Source organism: Equus quagga, chromosome 17 (assembly GCF_021613505.1).
Source record: "Equus quagga isolate Etosha38 chromosome 17, UCLA_HA_Equagga_1.0, whole genome shotgun sequence".
NCBI classification, from domain to species: Eukaryota; Metazoa; Chordata; class Mammalia; order Perissodactyla; family Equidae; genus Equus; species Equus quagga.
Window position 1 is genome coordinate 13,033,602 of NC_060283.1, and position 16,675 is coordinate 13,050,276.

The 16,675-nt window shown below is 38.8% G+C and overlaps 1 protein-coding gene and 1 pseudogene across 1 annotated transcript; both read left to right on the top strand.

The window, feature by feature from the left end:
* The first annotated feature begins 6,129 nt into the window (after positions 1-6,129).
* LOC124228618 (olfactory receptor 5A1-like) lies at positions 6,130-7,092 on the top strand. The gene has a single exon (XM_046643149.1). It carries the CDS (start codon positions 6,130-6,132, stop codon positions 7,090-7,092), a length of 963 nt encoding a protein of 320 aa, XP_046499105.1.
* A 6,232-nt stretch (positions 7,093-13,324) lies between these two features.
* LOC124228639 (olfactory receptor 1440-like) lies at positions 13,325-14,278 on the top strand (annotated as a pseudogene).
* Positions 14,279-16,675: the final 2,397 nt, after the last annotated feature.

Here is a 16,675-nt window from a genome sequence, read left to right on the forward strand (position 1 = left end):
ATGTAAGGACCTTCCCCAATCTCAAACTTCTTGCCATATCCAGCTTCTGTTCACCCACAAGATTTTCTCTCTGTCTTTCTCATGCCACAGGTCATCTCTTGTTTTGTATTATGTCTCAATGGACTCATTTTTCATCTCTCTTCCTGAGCTATGGGCTCCTTATTGGACTGTTTACATCATCCAAAACACTGGTTATAGTGCTTTGCACTCTATAGTGTTTAGAAATAAGGTTAATGCAGCAATTAGCACATTGTAGTGAGCAGTTCAGTGCATATATATAAGATGTGGCTCTGGAGCTAGACTGACTGGATTTGAATCCCAGTTCTGCCCTCCATGGGTTGTGTGACCTTGAGCTATGTAGTGCTCTGACACAGTCTCCTCTTTTGTAAAATAGGAATAATAAGAGTACATATCTCATAAAGTTATTGAAAACTAGAGAAACGTAAAACATAAAAGTATTCAGAATAGCACCTGGAATTCTCAATAAATATTAGCTACCTAATACCATGCTTTGATTTTCAGGAAAATTCAATTCTCTTAGAAGCCAAAAACATGAAGCAAATCTTGTAGCTTGGAATTTTAGAAAAAAATGCTTTCATAGAAATATTATTTGTAAAGGTGTTTTTGGTAATATGGTGGGTGATACATTCAAAGCAACCAATAATGCTAGATAAAATCTAAAACACCTTTTTCATGACTGAGCCAATTAGAAAGCAAATAAATTTATCAAGGTACACAAATGACAAGGAAAAGCACAAACCTCAGAGGGTAGTGGGCTGCGGCCAGCATTTTCCCAGGGGGGTCTACTAACCTCTTGTTACCTCAGTTCTGGGTTTTAATGAGCAAATGTATGAGGGAAGGAGAAAAAGACAATGTGTGAGGTTGACTTGGAGACAACTTCCCTTCCTCCCAATGCTGCTAAAAGCAGAACTCTTAGAGGGTGGCATTCTCAGAGGGCAAACTAGAAAAAAACCTACCTCACAAAATGAGACAGTGATATGCACAACTCTCTCAGCTTTAGTATGAGAGAAAGAGAAAAAGTAAAAAAGTCTTCCCTGATAATGCTTTTTAAAAATTTATTTATGTTAAGATAAAATTGACATATAGCATTGTGTACGTTTAAAGTGTTCAACGTGTTGATTTGAAATGTTTACATATTGCAACATGCTTACCACCATAGCATGAGCTAACACCTCTATCATGTCACATAAGTATATTTCTTTTTTTGTGGTGGAAACAATAAGATCTAGCCTATACAGATGTTGAAATATAATGATGTACATCTGACTTTCTCTATCTGACCCTCAAGGGCCATCTATGTTGTTGCAAATGGCAGGATTTTCTTCTTTCTTGTGGCTCGGTAATGTTCCAGTGTGTGTATGTGTTTATGGTGTGTGTGTATCGCAATTTCTTTATCCATTCATGCATTTATGGACACAGGTTGTTTCCATATCTTGCCTATTGTGAATAATGCTACAATAATCATGGAAGTGCAGATATCTTTTTGATATCCTTTTTTAATTTCCTTTGGATGTGTACCCAGAAGTGGAATTGCTGGATCATATGGTAGTTCTATTCTCAATTTTTTAAAGAAACTCCATACCTTTTTCCATAGTGGCTGAACCAATTAACATTCTCATGAAAGTCTACAAGAATTCCCTTGTCTCCACATCCTTGCCAGCACTTGTTCTCTCTTGTCTTGATGATAATCATTCTAACAGGTGTGAGACAATATCTAAAAACAGGTGGTTTTGATTTGCACTTCCCTGATGATTAGTGATACTGAGCATCTTTTTTACACACCTGTTGGCCATTGAATGTCTTTTTTGAAAAATGCCTGGTTACACTGCCTATTGTTTAAGCAGACTGATTGTTTTATTGAGTTGTATGAGATTTAAATATATTGGAAATAACTCCTTTTCTGATATATGGATTGCAAATATTTTCTCTCATTCTATAGGTTGCCTTTCACCTTTTTTGGATTGTTTCTTCTGCTGTGGAGAAGCTTTTTAGTTTTATGTAGTCCCGCTTTTTAAAATTTTTGCTTGTGTTGCTTGTGCTTTTGGTGTTAGATCCAAAAAATCATTGTTACAATCAATGCCAAGGAGCTTTTCCTCTATAAGTTTTATGTTTTTAGGTCTTATATTGAAATCTTTAATTAATTTCAAGTTAAGTGTTGTTGAGTAGCTTAATAAAAGATCTTGAGTTTTCTCTGCCTTTGTATGGGTACACATGCTCCCCTTTCCTTGTTCCCTTTCATGACAGAATTCTTAAGCTACTGTGTTTTTTTCTGCTTAACACTCACCAGGCTGGTTACTGGAAACCTCTTTCTTGTTTTCCAGAAGGTGGCACTCCTGCTCATGTTTGCAGTTTCTCCATTGTCCACAGACCTGGTCTGTTTTTTCTGAGATCACTCAGTTGACCAGATTTGCTCTCACTGCTACACTCAGGAATGTGAACACGGAGCCAGTTGCAGGGTGGGGAGAGGTGTGGGTTTAGCACTGGGGAGTCTAGTGGATCTGGTGGGGGGAATCCTCTGGTGAGGTACTCCTAGAGGCTCATGGGTGGACTTCCTGCTGAAATCCTGAGGCCCGATGCCCCTTTAATTCCTTTTGATATTTCTATCTGCCTCTTAATTGATCTCCCTTCTCCCTCCATTCATAGTCTGTCTGCCTCAGTAGTCTACATAACTCTAGAGAGAATGGAGTTCCTCAGCTGTGTCTCACATTACCAGTATAGCTGGGCACGGATTCATGGCTCTTCTTCCTGTGCAGGAGAGTTTGCCACTGCTGAGTAGTTCCACCTGTGCAGTGTTATCTTGAAGAGGGTGGTGCTGGGGAAGCTCCTTTCACTGTCTCCACTGTGACCAAACTGACACCTTTTTTCTGCCCCAGGAGTACACTGGAATCCCCTGTCAGGAAGACTGGGCTTCCACAAAGTCTCTCTCATTCATGGGTGTCTGCCTAAGTCAGCAGTCTCCAGTCTTTACTGGACTATGACCAAATTGGGTTGGGGCAGTTTTGCTGTTCCTGCTGGCTTTGCAGCCAGTGCTAAGGTCTGTCTGCCTATTACTGGATGCACACGTGGGAGAGATTCCTCCTAGATCCTTTGGCATATCATGCCAGATACCACAACTCCACAAAGGCTCTTTAGTTCATAGATAGATGTCCAGTTGATTGTTACAAAAGCAGGACAAAAAGGAGGAATGTCTTTTGTCACTATGATGTTGACATCACTAGTTCCTCTGATAATTTTTAATCTCATCTATCTCCTTATGTAGATTCGCAGCCCCAATATTATCATTATTGTAATACCAAAAAACACCAAATCAAAATTTTTGTTTAAGAGATTCTGGGTTGGTATTGTGCCCATGGTATCTGACAAAAGTAATATAAATCATTTGTGAAGAAACAAATTTTAAACACAAGCGTCAATAATTCTAACATATAACTTTTAAAGAAACATGAAGTCAAGATTAAAAATAATCACTAAGCCACAAGTTAACAGGGCACCTTGTGTAAGTCAGCCATATCATTAAACTGTAGAATCAGACTTGCAAAAAGATGCATTTAAATCATTACATAGTAATTTCAAGAAGATAATTTCAATATTTTCAATAGGTATTTATACATATTTATAATATGTATAAATAAAGCATACTATGAAAAGTATGATGAACCCATAGGAGACTATCAAAACTAAGTATTTGAGAAAAGGAAAAAAAAAAGAATAATGGAGAGAAAACAACATATTATGATTTAAATTAATGGATGAGTTAGCCCGTTAGCACAACTTATGATAGAATGAATTTACTAGAAGAGAAATTTGTAAAAATTAAACAGAACACATTAGAGAAATACAAATAATGGATATTTCACTGATGTGGAGGATAGAGCTAGAAGATTCAACATACTCTAACTGGAATTCCATGGGCATATAATAGAGTTATAGAGGCAATTTTGAGTAATATCCGTGCTTAGTAGACAGCACAACAGGCTTAAGTTTACCATACTGAATAAATGGACATTAGAGAAAACCATGAATATCTCCATGAGTAGAAGGAGATGTTCATTATGTACTGTAGCTGTTCAATAAGTCTTTTTTGTTGTCATAATTATTGGCTATGATTTTGATGGTGATGATGATGCAGAATGCAATTTTATGCTCTTTTCTCACAAAATTCTCCTTCCATTCAGTCTCACTGTGGACAGAACCTCATCTAAGTCTGTGATGGTAAACATGTAGTCTGTCTGTGACCATCTCTCCTTCCATAGTGATGGCAAAATCTTAGTATTCTTTTCCAATTAATCTCCTCTTTCCTTCAGGGTTCTTCTCAAAACAGTGCATCGTGAAGAAATGACTGCACTGATTTCAGGAAATGAATCCTTCTACCTTACTTCCAAGACTAAAGTCTTATGCTTCTATGGATATTTTATCTTTTTATTCATTTTTGGAACTCAGAGGCTGGGAAATGGTTAAGGAAAAGGAAGACATGCTGGATGGATAATGCTGATAAATTTTTGTAGTTCATAGACACTGGTTATGCCATTAGTGCCACATTCTTTCTCCAGGGAATTCTCGACTTTTACTCATATCCACAACTTCCATGCTATGACATCTATTTTCTACCTTTCACAGCACCCCACGATTTACCTTCCAGTTTAAGTTCATCTGAATACAAATGTGTTTGTGTTGGGAGATGTTCTAATGACCATCTGGAGAGATGACAGCTAGTGCATCTTGAAGAGGACATACAGTGCCTGAGGCAAAAATATTCTTTTGATTATTTACCATTTGGCCTCATGACTTAGTGCTTGCCTTCCGTGGACTGGCTCCAATGAGAAAAAGAGAAAGAACTTCCAGAAATCCTGCCTGAATTTCCTAATCCCCATGTTTATTGCCTAAGTATCGAAACCCTTACATGAGTTCAACCCATTCTACTTTATAGAAGAAGCCTTGAACCTACGAACCACGAATAGACTCAAGGGTGATTTAGCATCCAATAAAACCATATGCACGGGGGCTGGCCCCGCGGTCGAGCGGTTAAGTTTGCACGCTCCGCTATGGCGGCCCAGGGTTTTGCTGGTTCGGATCCTGGAAGCGGACATGGCACCACTCATCAGCCCACGTTGAGGCGGCATTCCATGTGCCACAAATAGAAGGACCCACAACTAAAATATACAACTTTGTACTGGGGGGATTTGGAGAGAAAAAGCAGAAAGAAAAAGAAAAAAGAAGATTGGCAACGGTCGTTAGCTCAGGTGCCAATCTTCAAAAAAAAAAAATTAAAAGAAAACATACAGAAAGGTAGTAAGTGGTTACAGTTTGCTGGTTATAGGGTCTGGAGTTTGCAACAAATTTCAAAGTATCATTGACCCAAAGAAGATCAGGAATCACTGTCCTAGATAATTTAACTTGTAAGTATCTCTGATTTGAGAAAAGAAAAATCTGCACCTGCAAAGAAGGGAGCATAAAGGCTCTTTCAGTCTTGTCTTATATAACTTCTCAGGAGACTTCCTAGAGTCAAAAGTTGGTTAAGTCACATCTATTCCCAGGCTGCTTCTTGGTTTGTGACTCTTCCCATCATCGTGTTATATTATTATTATCTCTTTCCTGGGTTTATGAAAACAGAAAGGCAGTTACAAAATTGCCCACCCTCCCTAATTACAGATTAATTGAATATTAGTTCCCATGGATATTTTAAAGAGCACCGACTTCACCATGCTCGTTTGACATACGAGGCCCAGCATGATTCTGGGGCTTCCTCAAGCACTGAAACAATATCAGAGCCATAGCTGAGCAGAATCATTCTGTTTCACCATTTAGAGAGATGACAGCATTTTCCTAATTTAGTCAATTCCCCATTGTCGTATATTTGTAACATCTGGAACTGGAAAACCTTAAGACATTTTAGGGAATAATGTACGAATGATGTCTATTTACTGTCTTTCATTGGCAAAGAGAGAATGACAATATTTTTCAGTTAAGATGGAGGAAACAGGTTAATTCAACATTCATGATTCAATGTTGTATATTTAGTCAGCTGCATGATTGCAAAAAGAAAAAAGAATATTTCTTTGTGTTTTTTGAAAATGAAACCATTTTTTCCTCTCATCTTTTTCTCCAGAGATGGTACCAATCAGGTCCATGGAAGGAGAGAGAAATCACACCTCTGTGGTCATGTTTGTTCTCCTGGGACTCTCAGATGAAAAAGAGCTGCAACTTATCCTCTTCCCAATTTTCCTAGGAATCTACCTTGTGACTCTAATATGGAACCTGGGTCTCATCATCCTAATCAGGATGGACTCCCACCTGCACACACCTATGTACTTTTTTCTCAGTTTCCTGTCATTTTTAGACATCTGCTATTCTTCTTCCACCAGCCCAAGGATGCTTTCAGACTTCTTAAGAGATGTAAAAATGATTTCCTTCACTGCCTGTGCCACCCAGTATTTTGTTGGGTGCTGGATGGGTCTGGCTGAGTGCTGCCTTTTGGCTGCCATGGCCTATGACAGATATGTTGCTATTGGTAGGCCTCTGCAGTACTCAGTCGTCATGACTCCCAGCCTCTGTCAGAAGATGGTTGCTGGGGCCTATGGGAGTGGTTTCCTTGGTAGCTTATTTCTAACAGTGGCTTGCTTTCATCTCTACTACTGTGGGTCCAATATCATTCCAAATTTCTTCTGTGACATAACCCAGATTATTTCCTTGTCTTGCTCTGATCCCTCCATCAGCCAAATGGTTCTTTTTCTGGTGTGTACTTTTGTTGGGTTCAATTCTTTCCTAGTTACCATCTTATCATATGGTTTTATTGCAGCTTCCATCCTGAAAATATCTTCTGTGAAAGGTAGTGCCAAGGCCTTCAATACTTGTGCCTCTCACCTGGCAGTTGTAACAATATTCTATGGCACAAGCCTCTCTGTGTACCTGCTTCCCAGCTCTAACCACTCCAACAAGCAGGACAAGGTGCTGTCAGTGTTCTATGTTATCTTTATCCCCATGTTAAACCCTCTTATCTATAGTCTGAGGAACAAGGAGATCAAAGAGGCCCTCAAGAAGGTGATAAAGAGGCTAACACATTTTACTCAGTAAGAACCATATTCATGCAGGTATTATTTCCCCTATAAAGAAGACAGGGCTAGGGGCCGGCCCAGTTGCACAGCAGTTAAGTTCACACGTTCCGCTTCTTGCTTCTCGGCGGCCCGAGTTTTGCCGGTTCCGATCCCGGGTGTGGACATGGCACCACTTGGCACACCATGCTGTGGTAGGCATCCCGCATATAAAGCAGAGGAAGACGGGCACGGATGTTAGCTCAGGGCCAGTCTTCGTCAGCAAAAAGAGGAGGACTGGCAGTAGTTAGCTCAGGGCTGATATTCCTCAAAAAAAAAAAAAAAAAGAAGACAGGGATAAAAATACAGAAGTGACCTTTTCAGAGACACAAGATAGCCAGGCAGAGAGAAGTGAAAACTTGGCTCCTTGATTCCTGGTGCCATTAAGTTTAGCTGCCACCACCAAGTGATCTCTTTGAGGCAGTGTCATCAACATTGAATTCAGTTTAAAAAGCCTGTTTCCATGATTAGACCCAGTTATATAAAACTATTTTTTGAGAACAGTTTGTGATGCATATTATATGTCAAGAAAATAAAAGAAGCTATGAAGCCACACAGACAATTCTTTCCTCGCCAATTTTCTTCATTTCTTTTATTTATTTTTAATTGTTGAGCATTCATTTATATTAATTAAAAATAAAATAATGTAGAACAAGTAAATATGTGAAAATTAAAAATAATTTTAAAATGAATTCTTTATAATCTTAGAGAGGGAGAGAGAGAGAGTCTGAGACTGAGAGACATAGAAAGAGAAAAATGGAAAGTGAGAGAGAAACGCAGAGAGAGAAAAAGAAAGGGAATAGAGGGAAGGGTAGGGGAGGTGAGGAGAAGAGAAAAGACAAAAGGAGAAGAGCAGGAGAAATATTGATCTGATTTCACTCCCAAATAACTTTGTTCCCTCTATCTTACTCCTTGAGCCTCCTTGTGAAGTGAATTTTAAAAAATAATGGGAAAAAAATGGTAGAAAGAAGCAGTACTTTTATGGTCAAGAGTTGGGAAGATTCTCAGAGACTAGAAAGAAATCAAAATCATCAATTTCTGGGCATAAGTGGCCTGGAGATGCCCCATGGTAGCTTCTCAGAGACAATACAAGACTTCAGAAATGATGGCTGTACTGGCATGTCTAGGGAGGTGAGACTCAAGTTCCAGGGGTCTGAGCCTCTTGGGGATTCCAGGCTCTGTCATAAATTAGTTTTATTGTATTCCTTATTGCTTCTATATCCTCAGTTATGCATAGGAAATCATGCCGTGTCAGCCACCGAGGGCTGCTATGATAATTGATTCAGGTCAGGGAGTTGAGAAAGTGTGTATATCTAAAAAGAAAATGCTTTGTAAACAGGGAAGCATTCATATATCTAATTTATTTTTACCAAACTATATTGTCAGCCAGCTGTGTCATTTTTGGCAAATCTTTTAGCTCTTCTGGCTTCAAGTTCCTCAATTTGAAAATTATGGTGTTAGACTAGATGATCTGTAATTCCTTTCCAGCTCAAATGATTCCAAGCTTGTTAAAAGAAAAGCTATAATCATGAGATCATAATCGGGCCATGAGGAAGTGGGGAATTGAATCAGAAGGGATATGACAAACTGGGGCGTGAAATTACTATGGAAAATATGCCATGAAAACCATGACTCCAGAGAGCAAGTAGCTGGAGAGTTTTCTCCCTCTGGTTGTCATTTTTCCTTTCACCTCTGCCCTAATAACACAGTTAAGAGGATTCCCAGTTGTGGGTATCTCCTTGGTGAGTGAACATCCAATTTCATGGCCTAAACCATGAAATCTTGGAATGCAATGGGACTCACCTGAATAATTCTTTTGAAAAGAAATAAGCAATTTCAACCTTTGGCAAGAACTCTGTTATCCTGGGGAATCTGGGTCAAGGTCAGAGGGCCAGATTTATAGAAAACAGTGATACTGCGCTATCTCAATATCCATATGATTCTCCCAGTAAGACCTATGTGAGTAAGATTTATGGTCCTTATAAGTTTTATAAAGGTTATGATATCTCCCATTCTGTAACTCTTCATTCTCCCTGGCTTCCACACCCTCCTCTTATGGCTCTTCCTTAGGTTCTCTTTCTTCTTAACCAAATTCTCTGAGCTTCAGTGAAAAGAAGAATCTTTACAGTAAAATGTCAGGTATTATTCTTGGATGAGGGCAGAATGATCTGTTCACTTTGTGAACTTGGGTGTTTAAATCTATCCCCATATTTTGGAAGTCTCAGGATTGTTTATTGTAATAAGTTTTCTGCTCCTTTCTGTCTCTTTTCTTCTTCTGAACCATAATTATTCTAATTGTGTTTTGATGGAATCCCATAGATCATGTAGGTTTTCTTTGCACTTTGTCATTCTTTTTTCTTTGCTTAGTTCTGACAGGGCGATTTCAAACTTTCTGTCCTCTAGCTCACTTATCTGTCTTGCATTTGCTCTACTCCACTGCAGATATTCTCTATTAAACTGTTCATTTCATTAATTGAATTCTTCAGCTTCAGAATTTCTGTTTGGTTCTTTTTTATAATTTTTATCTCTTTAGCAAGTATTTCGTTCTGCTCATTTTGTTATATCTGAGATTTTCTCTGCCTTTGTATGGGTACACATGCTGCATCCTCTTGCTCCTTCTTGTTGCAGAATTCTTAAGCTGTTGTGTTTTCTACGCTTATTACCACTAATTAGATTGGCTATGGGAAACCTCTTTTTTCTTTCCCAGAATGAGGTGTTACAGCTCATGTTTGTAATTTCTCCCTTTCCCACAGACCCACATCTGTTTTTCTGAGAGCACTCAGTTTACCAGATTTACTCTCACTGCTGCCCTTGGAAATGTGTACAAGGATCCAGTTGCAGAGTGGGGAGAGGTATGGGCTTAGCACTGGCAGGTTGGGTGTCCCATGCATCCGGTCAGGAGATCATCTGGTTAAGTACTCCTTGTGGCTCATGGCTGAACTTTCTGGTAAAATCCTGAGTGCAGTCAGCAGCAACTATGCCTTGTTAATGCCCCTCGATATTTTTATTTGCCCATTTCCTCATCTCTCTTCTCCCTGCAGTCATGAACTCTCTTCTTAGTAGTCTAGGTACTCCAGGAGAAAGACAGGTTTCTCTGGCTGTGTCCAGCACTACAGGGGTAATCTGAGTGCTCATTCACTGTTCTTTTTTCCCTGCAGGATAGCTTGCCACTGCTGAATAATTTTGCTTGTGCAGTGTTACCTTGAGGGGATGAGGTGCTGCAAAAGCACCTTTCATTGTCTCAACTGTGACTAAATTCATACTTTTTTTCTGTTCCACCTAGTGTGCTGGAATTCCCTCTCAGGAAGGCTGGGCTTCCACAATGTGTCTCTTATTCATGGGTGTCTTCCCAAGTCTGCACTCTCTAGGCTTACCTGACCATAGCCAAGATGGTTGGGGCAGGTTCACTGGCCACTGCTGACTTTTTAGCCCATAATGAGATCCATCTACCTATTGCTGGATGCACAGGTAGGCAAGATTCCTTCTGGCTTCTTAGCATATAGTGCCAGATACTACAACTCCCACAAAGGTGGTTTTGTTTGTGGATGGATATCCAAGTGACTGCTACAAAAGCAGGGCCAAAAGGAGAAATGTCATTCACTGTTAAGATGCTGACATCACTCCTTCCCTTGATAATTTTTAACGTCGTTCATCTACTTATGTAGACACACAGACTAAATATTATTACTATTATGACACCAAAAAACACCAGGTACAATTTTTGTTTAAAGGGGTTTGGGATTGGTGTTGCACCTAAGGTATCTGAACTTAGCAATATAGAATCATTTCTGAAGGAAAACATTTCAAACTCAAGTGTCAATGATGCTCACAAATAATATAAGGAAACATGAACTGAAGATAAAAAAATCACTGAAAACACAAATAAACAAAGCACCTGAGCAAGAGTTAGCAAAAACTATAGAATGAGACTTGCAAATCTACGCATTTGTATTATTAGATGGTGATAATTTAAATAAGTATGTTTAACAATTTAAATAAATATAATATTGAAAGTGTGATAAAATAAGAGATTATCAAAGCTGCTAATTGGGGTAAAGAACAAAGTGTAATCTCTAGGGAGAAAACAAAATATTATGATTGAAATTTGAAATTCAGTGACTGAGGTAAACAGCCAATTAGCACAACTTATGATAGAATGAATTTACTGGAAGAGAGATCTGTAAAAAGTAAACAGAACACAGTAGAGAAAGACGCATAATGTGTGTTTCAGTGATGTGGAAGGTAGAACAGGAAGATTCAATGACATACATTTAGTTGAGGTTTCAGAGGCATATAATAGAAACATAGAGGCAATTTTTAGAGTAATGTTTATGTTTGGTAGATGGCACACCAGATTTAAGGTTACCATATTGAATGAATGGACATTAGAGGAAGTTGTGAATATTTCTGCAAGTACAAGAAACCAGTACGTATTTTAGCTGCTAAATATATCTTTTTGTTGTCATGACTGTTAGTAATGACGATGGTGATGATGATGAACAATTAAATTTCTGTTCTCTTCTCACAAAATCCTCCATCCATTCAGTCTCACTGTGGACAGAACCACATTTAAGTATGGTAGAGTAAACACACAGTCTGCTACCATTTCTCTTTCCATGTTGAGGGCAAATCTTGAATTTCTTTTATATTTAATTTCATCATTCTTTCAGAATTCTTTTCAAAACAGTGTACTGTGAAGTCATGACTGATTTGATTTGGGGAAAGGAACCCTCTACGTTACTTCTCAGGCTATAGCCTTATGCTTCTGTGGGAATTTTCCATTTTTATTCATTTTTGAAACTAAGAGTGTGGGAAATGTTTGGGCAGAAGGAAGACATTTTGGATAGCTAATGCTGACAAATATTTGTAGTTCATAGACGTAGTTTACTTCATTCATGTCACAGCCTTTCTCCAGGGAAATTTCCAAGACTTCTACTTATATCCACAACTCCCAGGCTACATTTGACGTCTATTTTCTACCTTTAACAGAATGTGATGATTTGCTTTCTAGTTTGAGTTCATCTGAATAAAAATGTGTTTGTGTTGGAAGATGTTCGAATGAGCATCTGGAGATATGACAACTATGGCATCTTGAAGAGGGCATACAGTTCCAGATGTGAAAATATTCTTTTGGTTATTTACCTGTTGGCCTGATGACTTAGCGCTTGCCTTCCCTGGACTGGCTCCAATGAGAAAAAGAGAAAGAAATTCCAGAAATCTCACCTGACTTTCCTAATCTCTGTATCCATTTCCTAAGCATCCCAACCCGTACATGAGTTCAAGTCACTCTACTTTCTAGGAGAAGGCTTTAATATGGGCACCAAAAATAGACTCAACGGTGATTTAGAATCCAAGAAAACCATATGCAATGGTGGTAAGTGGTTGCAATTTGCTGGGTAGAGGGTCCAGAGTTTCTAAAAGATTTTTAAGTATCACTTACCCAAAGAATATCAAGAATCACTGTCCTAGATAATTTAACTCTTAAGAATCTCTGATTTGAGGGAAAAAAAATCTGCACGTACAAGGAGGGGAGCATAATGGACCTTACTACCTTGTCATATCTAACTTCTCAAGAGCCTGTCTAGAGTCAAAATTTGTGTAAGTCACATCCATTTCCAAGCTGCTTCTTGTGTGACTCTTCCCACCATCCCATTACTTTATTCTTATATCTCTCCAGGTTTTATGAAAGTGGAAAAGTAATTACAGAAATTTCCAGCTTCCCTGATTGCAGACTAATCAAATACTAGTTATCAAGGAGATTTTAAAGAGTTCATACTTCACCATTTTCATTTGACATACAAGGCCCAGCATGATTCAGGGGCTTCTTCAATCATTGAATTAATATCTTAGCTGTGGCTGAGCAGAATCTTTGGATGATAATACAGAAAGATGATGTATTTTACTGATTTGGTCTATTTCCAAAGTCTCATATATTTGTAAACTCTGGAGTGGTAAAACATTAAGACATTTTAGTGATAATGTACTAATGATGCTCATGTACTATCTTTTGTCCTAAAAGAGAGAGTGAAAATATTTAACAGGGAGAATTTTTTTTGTTAAAAGTTGGTGATTATACATGAAAGGCACCAATTAATTCAGCATTGATAATTTAAGTTTATATATTTAGTCAGCTGCATTAGTGGAAAAAATGAACAGCATTTCGTTTTGATTTTTAATAATAAATCCTTTTCCTTCTCACATCTTTTTCTCAGCAGATGGTATGAAGCAGGTCCATGGAAGGTGACAGAAATCACACCTCTGTGGCCATATTTGTTCTCCTGAGACTCTCAGATCGAAAAGAGCTGCAACTTATCCTCTTCCCAGTCTTCCTAGGGATCTAATTTGTGACCCTCCTCTGGAACATGGGTCTTATCATCCTAATCAGGATGCACTCCAACCTGCACAAATCTGTGTACTTTTTTCTCAGTTTCCTGTCATTTTTAGACATCTGCTATTCTTCTTCCACCAGCCCAAGGATGCTTTGAGACTTCTTAAAAGAAGAAAAAATGATTTCCTTCATTGCCTGCGCCACCCAGTGTTTTGTTGGGTCCAGGATGGGTCTGACTGAGCACTGCCTCTTGGCTACCATGTCCTATGACAGATGTGTTGCCATTAATAGGCCTCTTCAGTACTCAGCCATCATGGCTCCTGGCCTCTGTCAGAATATGGTTGCTGGGGCCTGTGGGAGTGGTTTCTTTAGTAGCTTAGTTCAAATAGTCACTTTCTTTAATCTCTACAACTATGGGCCCAGTATCATTCAACATTTCCTCTGTGACATAACGCAGATTATTCCCTTGTCTTGCTCTAATCCCTTCATCATCCTTTTTCTGGTAGGTATTTTTGTAGGATTTGGTTCTTTCCTTGTTATCCTCTTATCCTATGATTTCATTTCAGCTTCCATCCTGAAAATATCCTCCATTAAAGGTAATGCCAAGGCCTTAAATACCTGTGCTTCTCATCTGGCAGTTGTGACACTGTTCTCTGGCATGAGCCCCTCCGTGTACCTGTTTCCCAGCTCTAACCACTCCAAGAAGCAGGACAAGGTGCTGTCAGTGTTCTATGTTATCTTTATCCCCATGTTAAACCGTGTCATCTACAGTCTGAGGCACAAGGAGATGAAAGAGGCCTTCAAGATGGTGATGAAGAGGGTGGCACATTTACCTCAATAAAAACAATACTTGTGCAGGTATTATTTCCCAATAAGGAAGACAGGGGTAAGAATATGCAAGCGACCTTTTGAGGGTCACAAGATAGCTAGGTAAAGAGAAGTGAACACTTAGCTCCTTGATTTTTGCTGCCCTTATGTTTAACTACTACCTTCAAGTGATGTCTGAGGCAGTGTTATCAACACTGAATGCAAATTACAAAGCCTGTTTCCATGAATAGAACCAGGCTGATAAAGCGCTATGTTTTCTGAACAGAGATACTGTCAGACCTTATATACAGAGAAGTAGGAAGAACCTAGAAGCCACACAATTTTTTCCTCACCCATTTTCTTTTTTTTTTTAATTGTCAAGCATTTATTTATATTTCAATAAAAATAAAATAATGTATAAAATTAAATATGTGGAAATTAAAAATAATTTTTAAAATAACGCTTTATAATCTTAATCCTGAACAGAGAGAGAGAGAGAAAGAGAGAGCAAGTGTTAGAAGGAGAGACACAGAAAGGTGAAATGGATAAAGAAGACAGAGAGAAAGGAAACAGAGGGAAGGTGAAGGGAGGAGAGGAGAGGGAAAAAGATTGGTCTGGCTTGATTCCCAAATAACCCTATTCCCTCCATCTTACACCTCAAGACTCCTAGTGAAGTGAGTTGTCAAGAACAGATGTGAGGTGCCAGCTTCGTGGCCGAGTGGTTAAGTTCGCACACTCCGCTGCAGCGGCCCAGGGTTCGGATCCTGGGTGCGGACATGGCACCGCTCGTCAGGCTATGTTGAGGTGGCGTCCCACATCCCACACCTAGAAGGACCTGCAACTAAGATATACAACTGTGTACAGGGGGGCTTTGGGGAGATAAAGCAGAAAAAAAAAAAAGATTGGCATCAGTTGTTAGCCCAGGTGCCAATCCTTAAAACAAAACAAAACAAAACAAAACAAAAAAAGAACAGATGTGAGAAAGAAACAGTAGAAAGAAGGGGCACTTTTAAGGTCAAGAACTTGGGAGCTTCTCAGAGGCTGGAAAGAAGTCCAAGTCATCAATTTCTGGGTATAGATGGCCTGGAATATTCTCCATGGTAGCTTGCCAGGGACCACGGAAGACCTCAGAAGTGAACGCTGCCGTCGTCAGTATAGGGAGGCAGGGTCGGAGTCCCAGAGATCTGAGCCTCTGGGCATTCCAGGACTTCATCTGACCAGGGAACAGCAGAGCCACCAGACTTGCAGGTATCATGAAGACTTGGAATCCAACCAACAGAATTTAGCGAAAATTTAAAAGAGGCTTTTTTAGACAAAAATTTATAGACTAAGTTTCATACATATTATATTAGCATTCATACAACACTTAACATTTCATATAGTTACACTGCATAAATATGATTTTTTTTTCTATTACTATGTGCAGTTGGCAGGTGAGAAATTATCCTCATTTTACAAATAGAACTTTGGGCATATTGAGTCCTACCATGTTCTTCCCACTGTAGCAACAATCCATGTAGAATCTCACAAAGCGTCATTTGTGGAACACAAATCCTTCTTACTGACATGAAACACGTCCTTTATCACTATCCATAGGCCTCAAATCCATATGTATGGTGTTATATCTTTAAAACTATCTTAAGACTCTGTTCATTTTAGAAGCTGAAATTATTGCCGTTCTTATCAGGGGGGATATATAGCTACTAATGCATTAGCAAGTGATAAATCAAATAATTAACCCATTGCCCCACCCACCCCTTTCTCCCTAGAAGTAGATCAAAGCTAAAGTAGATCAAAGCAAAAATGAGACCTTTCTAAAACATCTCTGTATCCCTGAAAATGGCAGATATGTGAGCTTTTATTTAACAAAAACATAAAAAAAAGTTTGTGAGGATGATCTTAAGTAGATATTTTTAATGAAGCATTAGTAATGCAGCATAATATGTTGTGAAGAACTCCAATTCAGAACACATGAATTAAACCTACTATTAACAGAAAGCATGTTGCGTAATATTTCTTATTGCTCCAATATCCTCACTTATGCATAGGAAATCATGCCATGTCTGCATCACAGGGCTGCTGTGATAATTGATTCAGGTCATGGAGTTGAGAAAATGTATATATGTATATATTTAAAATAAGCTGCCTTGTAAACAGGGAAGTGTCCACATACGTAATTTTGTCATCAAGCTACTCAATCAGTTAGCTGTGCCATCTTGGGCAAATCTCTTAGCTCCATTAGCTTCAGGTCCTGGAAACCGAAATTGTTAGGTTATATTATCACTGGATGCTTTTCAGCTCAAATGACTCCACCTTCATTAAAAGAAGAGCTATTATCAGGAGATCATAGTAGGACCATGTGGAACAGGGGAATTGAATCAGAAGGGACATGGCAAAGTGGGGCATGAAATTAGCAGGGGCAAGAACTCCA